This window comes from Aspergillus thermomutatus (assembly GCF_002237265.1).
Source record: "Aspergillus thermomutatus strain HMR AF 39 chromosome Unknown NODE_132, whole genome shotgun sequence".
NCBI classification, from domain to species: Eukaryota; Fungi; Ascomycota; class Eurotiomycetes; order Eurotiales; family Aspergillaceae; genus Aspergillus; species Aspergillus thermomutatus.
The window spans coordinates 71,367-82,379 of record NW_020798181.1 but is presented as its reverse complement, the minus strand read 5'-3'; the positions used below and the strand labels follow the sequence as shown (position 1 = coordinate 82,379).

Genomic DNA, 11,013 nt, shown 5'->3' with positions numbered 1-11,013 from the left:
TCACCATCGACGCCTGCTCCAGGTGTGTAGTCGCGGCAGTCCCATGGGTCTATTCCCACCCCTCAGCATCCACTGTCACTAGCCTCGCAGCCACAACAACCGTCGCCGCCGTATTCGCATCGCTCTCCCTATCCACCTCAGCAACCACTACCACAACCGCAGCCCCCACGTTCTCCGCGCAGCGAACACAAGCCCGTCGCGGCACCACCACAGCCCGCCTCATCCAGTCAGGCACCTCAGAAATCGTCTCCGAAGCAGGAGCCAGAACCACCGGTCCTACCGAAGAAGCAGCCTCACACAAAGCCCGTCTCTCCTCCAGAAGAACCAGCCGCGATGGATGTGGATATGGATGAACCTACTCAATTAGCTGCAGAAGTCAAGGCGTCCAAGAAGGACAAAGGAGCAACAACCACCACCACCACCGCCCCTTCCTCCAATGCGTCATCGCCGAAGCCCTCGCGTCCTGCCAAGGAAGCACCGCCTCCATTACCCCAAGGCTCCGGGTTGATCTCCAACGCTCTATTTGGAACAGATGACACTCGCTCCTCAGGTTCGTCCCGCACCACGCCCAACATTGTTCTACACATTCCCCTGCAGCGGGACGGCAATCAAATCATCAATTTTGCCCGTATGGCGGAAGAGCAATACGGTTTCGCAGCCTTGCATCCCCGACTGGCCGCGCACAAGGAGCGGCTAGCTCGCGTTGCGGCGGCAGGTGCGGCGTTGGAGCGGAACGAAAAGGGTGGCAAGGGCCTATCTGCGGGAGAAAGCGCGGACGAGGATCTCAGTCTTAATGTCGATCGTGATAGCGACCTTGATGGTGATGTCGCTATGGGCGGTGTGGGTGCGAATTCCGCGGCGGCCACAAACGGCACGACACCGACCGATGCGCCGGATGGGAAGAAGAAGCGTCGCAAGAAGAAAATGGAAGAGTATGACCGGGATGATCCTTTTGTAGACGACAGCGAGTTGGCTTGGCAGGAACATGCGGCCGCAAGCAAGGACGGGTTCTTTGTGTACAGTGGACCGCTCGTCCCCGAGGGAGAGAAGGTCCAAGTTGAACGGTGAGTTTCGTCTTGCTTTCTTTTCTTTTGGCATTACTAACGACGGTTGACAGGGCAGATGGAACTATCAAGCGTGGACGTGGCCGGGGTCGTGGTGGTCGCAGCCGCGGGGGTCCATCAACTCATCAAGTGCCAATTGCCGCCGCGGTCCCCATCTCCCAGGAGACAGGGCTGCCTCTCCGTGGTCCGGGATCCCGTGGTGGCAGCACCACCCGCCGTCCTCGTCCGAGCAAGTCCCGGCAACAGGCGGAACAGGACAAACAGGGCGCCTCTTCAACAACAACATCGCAGGGACGAGGCGGCGGAGCAGCTGGCCGCGGAGGAGGCGCGGCTGGAACCCGCGGTGCAAAGACACCATCGGTGGTCGAGCTTGCCCCTGCGCCTCGTCCGAGCTTGGCCCCTGCACCGGCGGGGCCCAGTCCTCTGGCTGGTCCAGAAGTGGCGTCAAAGTGACCTTTCCTGCTGCCACGGATTATTTCATAGAATGGACGTGTCGCCGACGCGGAAGTCGAACGATGGCTGGTTCTCAAGTCGAGGGATGTCCCCTTCATTGTTCTGGTGTACGGAGGCATATATGATTAATTGTTTGACTTGGCGTTTGAGGGTTATGCAGTACAATTGGTATGATGAAAGACGAATTGCCAGTCCAGCTTTGTCTGCTTGTGAATCCGATGAATGGGCTGGTGAATCAGAATGACTACCTAGCTCTTTGTTTCTATCATACATTGTCACACAGCCTATTATTGTTCTGATACGCAAGAAGGCGTGTTGCTTTTTAGTCTACAGAAGAGTTGATCATCAGAAATCGCTTAAGATTGAATCATCTGTCATATGGGCCCTGAGACTTATAAGATATCATTACCATGTCTCTCTGCCTTGGATGAGAATCAACAGTAACTGTTTTATGCTATGGAATAGGGACCGTGCATTTATTATACCTATTGCACAAGACAGTACGGATAGCTCTGTATATGTATGTTAAATGCATGGCATGTACCTTTTAAAAAGCGACATGGGTATGTATCACATAAGAGAAACACCAGTTGGCGACGCATGTAGATGCAACGAGATCCAGCCTCTGATTGGGAAAGCAACCGACTGCACAGACATTACATAAAAAAAAGGGTTCATGCGACCAGAACAGGCTATGGGATATGACGACAGACTCAAAGGGGGGGAAATATGATAAGGTACATATGAAGAAAAGAGATAGCCAATGAACAAAGACGCCCTGTCGATGCAAAAGTCGTGGGGAACATTTGGTCAAGTGCGGTCAGTTTTGCTAGTTATTCAACAACGATCGAGATGGCGGGCCACATGCCATTGAAGATGAAGAGAAAAAAAAAGAAAAAATTGAAGAAAAAACAAAAAGAGGAGTTGCCGTAGCGCCGATTGTAACATCGAAATGAGAAAGAAAGACTGGAATGTGCCGACGGGACAGGATGACAGCATGAAACATTATGGCTTTAGACAGCACCCGTCATATCGCCGCGCGACTGGTTCATCTGGCGCCGCCAGGAGCCTCCAGCAGATACTGGGGCCGGCGGAGGTGGCCCGCTCGGAGGAGGGGCAGCACGGATGGGTAAAGTCGCCGTCTGAAGTGGCATTCTCGACTTGGTGTTGTGGGAGCTGGCCGAGCGAGAACTGATCTGTGGTCGAGTAGGCGGGTCGATGGCAGACACAGGATCTCCCAGGTAATTGCGCGATGGACGACGGCCAGACCGATACTCTTCCTCTTTGGTTTCCAGCGACAGGTGCTCCAGCGATATGGGCGGAGGCGACCGGGTCGACCGAGCCATATGCGGGGATGGGTGTGAGGGGCCGTTGTAGTGCCGGTAGTGGGCGGAGGCTGAAGAGTCGTTGGCGATGTTCAAGGGAATCTCTCCAGACGTGGGCGTGTAGCCTGGAGCCCGAGAGGGCCTGCTGACGGCGGGCTTTGGAGGGGGCGTGGGGTGGCCTGCCTCTTCCTTGAGTGATTTTGGAGCCGGGGGAGCCAAATACGACTTGCGGTTGTGCCTCTCCATCATGCTGATAGCCCATTCCTGGAGATCAACCGGAGTACGTTTGGCAGCCTGCAGGAAAGCATCTTTGTCCTGAGTGGCAGTTAGTGAATAGCTATATCGCTGAAGATCGGCTTGGCCAAAGACAAGGGCTTACATAGAGCTCCCGAGGAGTCGGCCGTTCTTCGGGTTTCTTGAGGAGACACTTGGCGACAAATTCATGCAAGATAGGCGGGAAAGCATCGCTCTTAGGCAGCTTAGGTGCAGGCTCGTGAACAATCTGCTGCAAGAGATCCAGAATGCCCATCGGCCCAGCACTGGCGCGATCGCCTGCAGACGAGTCCGAGGCATCGAAGGGGAAGCGGCCAACCGCCAGTTCCATCACCGTTAATCCCACACTCCATACGTCTGATCGCACCGTGTAAGCGCCACCTTGGATTCGCTCGGGTGCCATGTAGGTCGAGGTCCCAACGAAAGTGTCGGCAATCGAGTTGACCGTCTCTGTAGCAACACCGAAGTCGCAAAGTTTGATATTACCGCGCGAGTTAACGAGGATGTTGGATGGCTTGATGTCACGGTGCATGATGCGGTGAGCTTCATAGAGGTATACCAGACCGGCAAGAACCGACTCGGTGATCTTGCCGAGCACATCGACTCGAACAGGACCAAAGTCTTTGGAAATGCGATCGAGGGAACTACATTCAACTAGAGTCAGGGTCCGAAAGAGAATTGCCTGGCTCAAATGACTCCCCATGGTATACGTACCCGCAGTCCATATATTCCATACATAAAACAATGTCCCTCGCTTCGTTCTGGAATGCTCCGTAAAAGGTCACGATGTGAGGGGAGTTGCAATCATGACCAACTTGGAGTTCACGCAAGATCTGCTTTCTCACATTCTCCTTGGCATCCACGCGAATGATCTGCAATCAACCATGATTCCAAGGACCATCGTCAGCAAAACTTCCTCCTTCTCGGTGATCCGGAATGAGAGCCCCGTACCTTCCTGGCCATCACAACCTTGGTGGATGCGTGCATCACCTTCGATACAGTTCCTCCATTGCCAGCTCCTAGCTCTTTCAGAGTAATCAAATCCTCACTTCGAAGATCCAGTCGAAATTCCAACCCAATCTCCAGAGTATCTGTGCGGTTGCTGTCGGTGTTTCCGATGGCACCGGGAATCTGAGCATCACCTTCCGAGGGTTTGGAGAGAGGTTTTGGCGCAGCGTTCAGGGCAAGGCCCTTGACATTCTTCCGTTTCAGCGTTCGAGCTTTGAATTGGTCGGCCATGGCTGGGGCGACGGAGTGACTCTGCCGCAGTCACTGCGAGGTGGGGTAAACGGAGTGCTGCGCAAAGCACGATAACGAGCTCGTGCACCAGGTCCGGACGATGAACAGAAGGTGGGGGGGAAGATGAATAACCCTGCTGTTGAGATTTTCCTGGTGCCTGCTTTGGTCTAGAAACCAATGACGCGGTCACGTCTGGTGGTATATCGACGACCAGGAAGGGACACAAAGAGGGGATAAGGAGGGGAAAGGCGGAGGGTCAATCGAGAAGATCACAGCCCCTTCCACACCAGATTTAATCGTTGTGACTGTGGTAATTCGCTGCAGAAGATTCTGATAATCAGGGACTGATTGGAGAGTTCATCTTGAAAGTGACGGGCGACTAACTGAGGGAGTTGGGAGACTCTTGAGTCGATGGGTCAACTATTGGGCGCTGAGGGATGCACACAAGCGCCGAGAATCCGGGAAAGTCAAGGCGACAGTTCCCGTAGGAGAAGTCCTAAGCCTTTTGATCTTTGGATTATACTGCCTCTTTCACTCTTTTTGACCCAGAGGCAAGCGGCCTTGATATGCGTAAGACGAGAAATCACATAGAAGAAAAAAGAGGAGGTTGTTTGGTAGTGGTTTAGGGGACGAAGAAGTGAAACAACTACCAACAGCTTGTGGATATTGTGTCTATGGTCTAGTTCAATCTATCCAGAGAGCAAAAAGGGGAAAGGAAGAGATCAGAGAATTTCTATAAGATGATCAAAAAGGAATGAGTCCATTTTGAATATGTACAGGTCGAAATTCAGGAAGATACTAATTGGTTACCTTGTTCGTGTTATCATTCACAAATCTCATGCTCCATCCCCAGCTGTGTGAAAACCGGGAGTGATAGGTTCAGCACCTTTATACATTGAATTATTCCATCATGCTGTTTTAATAATAATACTATTTGTGAACACTGTGTACTTAGGAATGTATACCCTAGCAGAGATGGATGATGAGCCTATCCAGTTGGTGAGGGTCACCTGACTTTGAGCCCTGCGCACTTGGTTTCTTTGGTCTGCTGTAATGCCAAGAAGGAGAGCACCAAACAGGCTAGACTCTTGTGGTCAGCCACACGTGATTTGATTGTCAAGCCACAGGGCTCCACTGCCGGTCGGAAGGCGGTGGCAGAACAGCGCCACAAGCTGCTCGCCCTTATGGGTTATGGCCTAAGGTATGCACGGCTTGGACGACGGAGGAGCTTACTAGTTTTCCATCTCCATACCAGCCATCATCTGGTGTCTCCTCTTGTGTTCATTCTTCTTGTTCCTCTTTTCTTCTACTTTCCTTACAATCTTCTCCTTTTCTCTCATTAATTAAACTTTACATTTCACTCCTCCGGTCTATCCTTCTCTACGCTCTACGAAATCTTCCCTTCCAGACACAATGAGCGCTCGCGATTTCGTAGAAGGTGAGGCTATGCTGGACGATGAGGAGAATGAGGAGGAACAGGAGGAAGACTACGAAGGCGAAGTTCGTGAGGGTGCTGGCACCGTGAATCACTACAATGACTCGAGTGAAGAGGAAGAGGAGGACGACGATGATGAGGAGGCAGCCCGTGCAGTATGATGCTCCGGTCTTTCAAGCGCAATTAAAATCAAAAGGACAAGTAAACTGACATTTTCTCACTTGTCAGATCCGCGAGGGTTTTATTGTCGATGAGGACGAAGAGATCGAAGAACGCGCCGAGCGCAGGCGCGAAAAAAGGAAGCGGCGTCGGGAGGAGCGTGAGCGCGAAGATGAGCATCTTGATGAAGAAGATTTAGAGCTCATCGGGGAGTTGAACCCAGCTTTTCAGTCTGCCGCAGCTGCAGAGGTATGCCAGACACACTACCTAAACCCCACCAGGATAATCCACGAGGCTGATCAAACCTTTGCCATGCAATACAGTCCAAATTCAAACGTCTCAAGCGTGGTCACAAAGAGCGAGACCATCGGCAAGCGTCTCAAGGCATCGACGACATTTTCAATTCGGATGAAGAAGAGGAGGCGGCAGCCGACTATGGCAGACCGAGTCATCGAAGACCTATGCGCGATGAGATGGACGATTTTATCGAGGAAGACGTCTTCACTGACGATGAGCTAGAGCGGGAACGGGAGGATCTGGAGATTGCCCGCCCGGCGAAGAGGGGCATCACCGGTCTCGGGGCCACCGATGCAGCTGGCTTGGACGAAAATGCCCTCGAAGATATGCGCGCAGCGTTCGGCGATGGACACGAATACCTGTTCGCCCTTGAAATGGAAGAACAAGAGGAAGAGCAAGAGGAGGACCAAGAGAAGCATCTGGATCTCAAGGATGTTTTCGAACCGTCGCAGCTGGCGGAGAGGATGTTGACAGAAGAGGATAACCAGATTCGCCTGTTGGACGAGCCTGAGCGGCATCAGCTTGCCCGCAAGCCATACCGCAACCTCGTTCTGTCGGAAGAGCAGTTCCGCGAAGAGGCCGCCTGGATCTCAAATCTCATGCTTCTCAAGAAGCGCATCGAACCCGAATTGAGAGAACCTTTCCAGCGGTCCGTGGCCAAAGTGCTAGAGTTCCTCGTGACAGACGACTGGGAGGTTCCTTTCATTTTCCAGCATCGCAAGGACTATATGATTCACGCGACCAAAGTTCCTGTAGACGGTGCCCCTGCTGATGGGGATACGTCTCAGTACACCATTAAGGCCGAGAAGCTTTTGAACATGACGGATCTCTGGGACATCTTCGATCATGACCTCAAGTTTAGAGCATTGGTCGAGAAGCGCAATACTATCCAGAAGACATACGACAATCTACGGAGCCTTTTCAGCGTGAACGATAGTGCCGTGGAGGACATGCTCTCTGCAGCTGTTACCATGGAGGAACTTCAAGATGTGCAGGACTACGTTCACTTCCAGTATGCCTCGCAATTGCGCGATATGACCTTGATGAATGGGGAGGCCAACGGCGATACTCATCGGCGCAAGGCGACCGGCAAGTCCTTCTTTGAGCGAGTCCGGAATGGCAAGGCTTACGGTCTCGTTCGCGCGTTTGGCATCACAGCAGATGCTTTCGCGCAGAATGCGCTGAAGGAAGGTCGTCGCCAGTACACTGAGGACCCAGCTGAGCGCCCGGAGGAGATGGCTGACGGCTTCATTGACAACGACTTCTCCAATGCTTCGCATGTGCTCAAAGCCGCCAAGGCCATGTTTGCGGAGGAGATTGTGATGAGCCCTAAGATGCGCAAGGTGATCCGGCAGGCATACTACATGAACGGCACTGTGGACTGCTTCCGGACCGAAAAGGGTCTCAGGAGGATTGACGAACAGCACCCTTACTACGAATTCAAGTACCTGAGAAATCAGCAGCTCAGTGACATCGCCCGTCAGCCAGAGCTTTATCTTCGGATGCTTAAGGCTGAAGAAGAGGGTCTGGTGGAAGTCAAGGTTCGATTTGAGAATTTTGATCATTTCCGGCAGCGCCTCTACCCGGACATCGAATCGGATAACTACAGCGAAATCGCTGATGCTTGGAACCGTACCCGTCGCGAAGTCTTGGACATGGCGCTGGGCAAGCTGGAGCGTTTGATCAATCGCAGCGTCAAGGAAAACATCCGTCAAGAGTGTGAGAATCACGTGGCGAAGGAATGTCGTGAAGCTTTCTCTCAGCGCTTGGATCAGGCTCCTTATAAGCCCAAGGGCATGGTCCTAGGTACTGTTCCTCGTGTGCTGGCCATGTCTACTGGTACCGGCATTGTCGGACGGGAGCCCATCCACTGGGCATACGTCGAAGAAGACGGTCGCGTGCTGGAAAATGGCAAGTTTGTGGACTTGTCAATAGGCGACCGAGATCGCAGCATTCCCGACGGTAAAGATGTCGAGGCCTTGATAGAGCTGCTGGAGCGCCGCCGACCAGACGTCATTGGTGTCTCAGGCATGTCCCCGGAAACGCGCAAGCTGTACAAGCTTCTGACCGAATTGGTGGAGAAGAAGGATCTTCGGGGCGCTACGTTCACCGATGAGCGTGATGAAGAAATTAGCGACCGCTTGGAGGTGGTGATCGTGAATGACGAAGTGGCGCGGCTCTACCAGCACAGCGACCGGGCGAAGAAGGATCATCCGAGCTTTGGTCCCTTGACGCATTATTGCGTCGCATTGGCCAAGTATCTGCAAAGTCCTCTGAAGGAGTACGCCTCTCTAGGTCGGGATATCGTTTCCATTCAGTTCAAGCGAGGCCAGCAATTGGTTGCTCAGGAGCTGCTCCTGAAACACCTAGAGACCGCTTTGGTTGACATGGTTAACTTGGTGGGTGTTGATATCAACGAGGCCGTCACCGATACTGCGACAGCAAACCTTCTCCCCTATGTCTGTGGTCTTGGCCCCCGGAAGGCGGCCCACTTGGTCAAGATTGTCAACATGAACGGCGGTGTGGTCAATAATCGGGTTGAGCTATTGGGTGTCAATGCGCAGTATCCGGCTATGGGTGTGAAGGTCTGGAACAATTGCGCCAGCTTCATGTTCATTGACTTTGAAAATGCCGACCCAGATGCTGATCCGTTGGACAACACCCGAGTGCACCCAGAAGACTACGATATTGCGCGGAAGATGGCAGCTGATGCCCTGGAACTGGACGAGGAGGACATCAAGGCCGAAACCGATGAGAATGGACCTGGCGCTATCGTGCGGAAGCTCTTCCGGGACGAGGCGCAGGACAGGGTCAACGACCTGATTCTGGAAGAGTATGCCGAACAACTGGAAAAGAACCTCAATCAGCGGAAACGAGCGACACTGGAGACGATCCGGGCCGAGTTGCAACAGCCGTATGAGGAATTGCGCAAGCAATTCGCCTTGCTCAGCACCGACGATGTTTTCACCATGCTCACGGGTGAGACCTCGGACACCCTGGCCGAGGGCATGGTGGTACCCATCTCCATCAAGCGCATCACGGATGACCACATTGATGGCAAGCTCGATTGCGGCATTGACGCGCTGGTTCCAGAGTCGGAGCTTACCGATCGCTACGACATCCCCGTGCGGGCTCTCTACTCGGTACACCAGACGCTCCCAGCCAAGGTGCTGTTCCTAAACAAGAAGAGCTTCTTGTGCAATGTTTCGCTACGCGAGGAGCAAGTCAGTCGACCAACGCCCAGACCTCGTGACCACATGCGTGGGGAATGGGACGACCGGCAGGAGCAAACGGACCGGGAGATGCTGCAGGAGAAGACGCAGAGCGGAGGGCGCGTCATGCGTGTCATCAAGCATCCTCTTTTCCGGCCGTTCAACTCCACACAAGCGGAAGAGTTCCTGGGATCGCAGAGCCGGGGTGATGTGGTGATCCGGCCATCGTCCAAGGGACCGGACCATCTGGCGGTCACCTGGAAGGTGGCTGACGGCATCTTCCAGCATATCGATGTCCTGGAACTCGACAAGGAGAATGAGTTCTCCGTAGGTCGTACACTGAAGGTTGGCGGTCGTTACACTTACAGCGACTTGGACGACTTGATCTTCAACCATGTCAAGGCGATGGCCAAGAAGGTGGACGAGATGATGCTGCATGAGAAGTACCAGGAAGGCAGCAAGGATGCCACTTGTAAGTTGCTTCTTCCTCTGTTTCTCTTTCGGAAATGTATCCAGTACTGACGGGACGATCCAGACTCTTGGTTGAACACCTATACCAAGGCGAACCCCAGACGATCTGCGTATGCCTTCTGTATCGATCCCAAGCACGCAGGATACTTTATGCTGTGTTTCAAGGCCGGTGAGAATGCCCAGCTACACAGCTGGCCAGTCAAGGTCATCCCTCAAGGCTATGAGTTGCAGCGTAATCCGTACCCGGACATGCGAGCGCTGTGTAATGGGTTCAAGCTGCTGTTCACCAATATGCAGGCCGGCAAGCGACGATGATTTGATTTTGGGACCATAGAGGGTGAACCAGGGTTTTCTTTTCCCTTTATCGTATATTTCCTCATCTCCTACATTTCCTTCTTTGTATACTGTGTAATATCATGATGATTCCTCTGCGATGGTGGATTTCTTGCGCGTCTGTGACTACATAGCCGTGGGCAGAAAATAGCATTTGGCATGGTTTATGGCTTGTTTTTTCCAAATTGAAATTTCGTTCTCGGATCCAAATTTTTTGATGATCTTCTATTCTAGCCTTCTTTGATTCTGCTTCTTTGGGACGCTCATCGGTTGTGTTCTACCAAGCTGTTACTTGCTCCGCTAAGACAGATTGCATACAAAACATAGCTAAGGTACGTAGAATGAAGGATACTTGAACTGCAGGAAACTCGACCATCGTAGAACCAGTAGGGCAATCAATAGTAAGCTAGCTATAATGCTCCATGTCCCAACACTTTCTCAACCTTGCCTCTGTCCCGTGTGCTGCTTCATGTGAAGATGTTGTGTGATCCTCGGTCTGATCATCCTCGGACGCCTCAACGAAATCCATCATTGAATATGCCCCGTGTTTGTCCTTGCTTTCCATCCGGTGAATTATTTGACGAACGGACCAGTTTCCCCTCTCCTATTCTTGCCGACTGTGGTCTGTGGATCCTTCAGTCGGGGAACTTCAGTTTCTTATAAAACGAAATCCACAAGGCTGAGAGAGGGACTGGCTGAGGTCAGCGGCTGAATTCCTCCTCCGCATCATCAGCAGCATCAGCAGCATCAGC

The 11,013-nt window shown here is 52.7% G+C and overlaps 3 protein-coding genes across 3 annotated transcripts; 2 read left to right on the top strand and 1 right to left on the bottom strand.

The window, feature by feature from the left end:
* Positions 1-333: 333 nt before the first annotated feature.
* CDV56_107497 (uncharacterized protein) lies at positions 334-1,517 on the top strand (the record flags this gene model as incomplete). Its single annotated transcript, XM_026761116.1, has 2 exons — positions 334-1,064; positions 1,118-1,517. 2 exons carry the CDS (start codon positions 334-336, stop codon positions 1,515-1,517), a joined length of 1,131 nt encoding a protein of 376 aa, XP_026613330.1.
* A 1,013-nt stretch (positions 1,518-2,530) lies between these two features.
* Positions 2,531-4,354, bottom strand: ste7 (MAP kinase kinase Ste7; the record flags this gene model as incomplete). The annotated part of the gene is made up of 4 exons (XM_026760989.1): positions 2,531-3,157; positions 3,222-3,759; positions 3,830-3,987; positions 4,067-4,354. The coding sequence occupies 4 exons, from the start codon at positions 4,352-4,354 to the stop codon at positions 2,531-2,533; spliced, it is 1,611 nt and encodes a 536-aa protein (XP_026613329.1).
* A 1,413-nt stretch (positions 4,355-5,767) lies between these two features.
* Positions 5,768-10,243, top strand: spt6 (chromatin-remodeling histone chaperone SPT6; the record flags this gene model as incomplete). Its single annotated transcript, XM_026760714.1, has 4 exons — positions 5,768-5,944; positions 6,018-6,197; positions 6,272-9,929; positions 9,993-10,243. 4 exons carry the CDS (start codon positions 5,768-5,770, stop codon positions 10,241-10,243), a joined length of 4,266 nt encoding a protein of 1,421 aa, XP_026613328.1.
* Between the last annotated feature and the right edge of the window lie 770 nt (positions 10,244-11,013).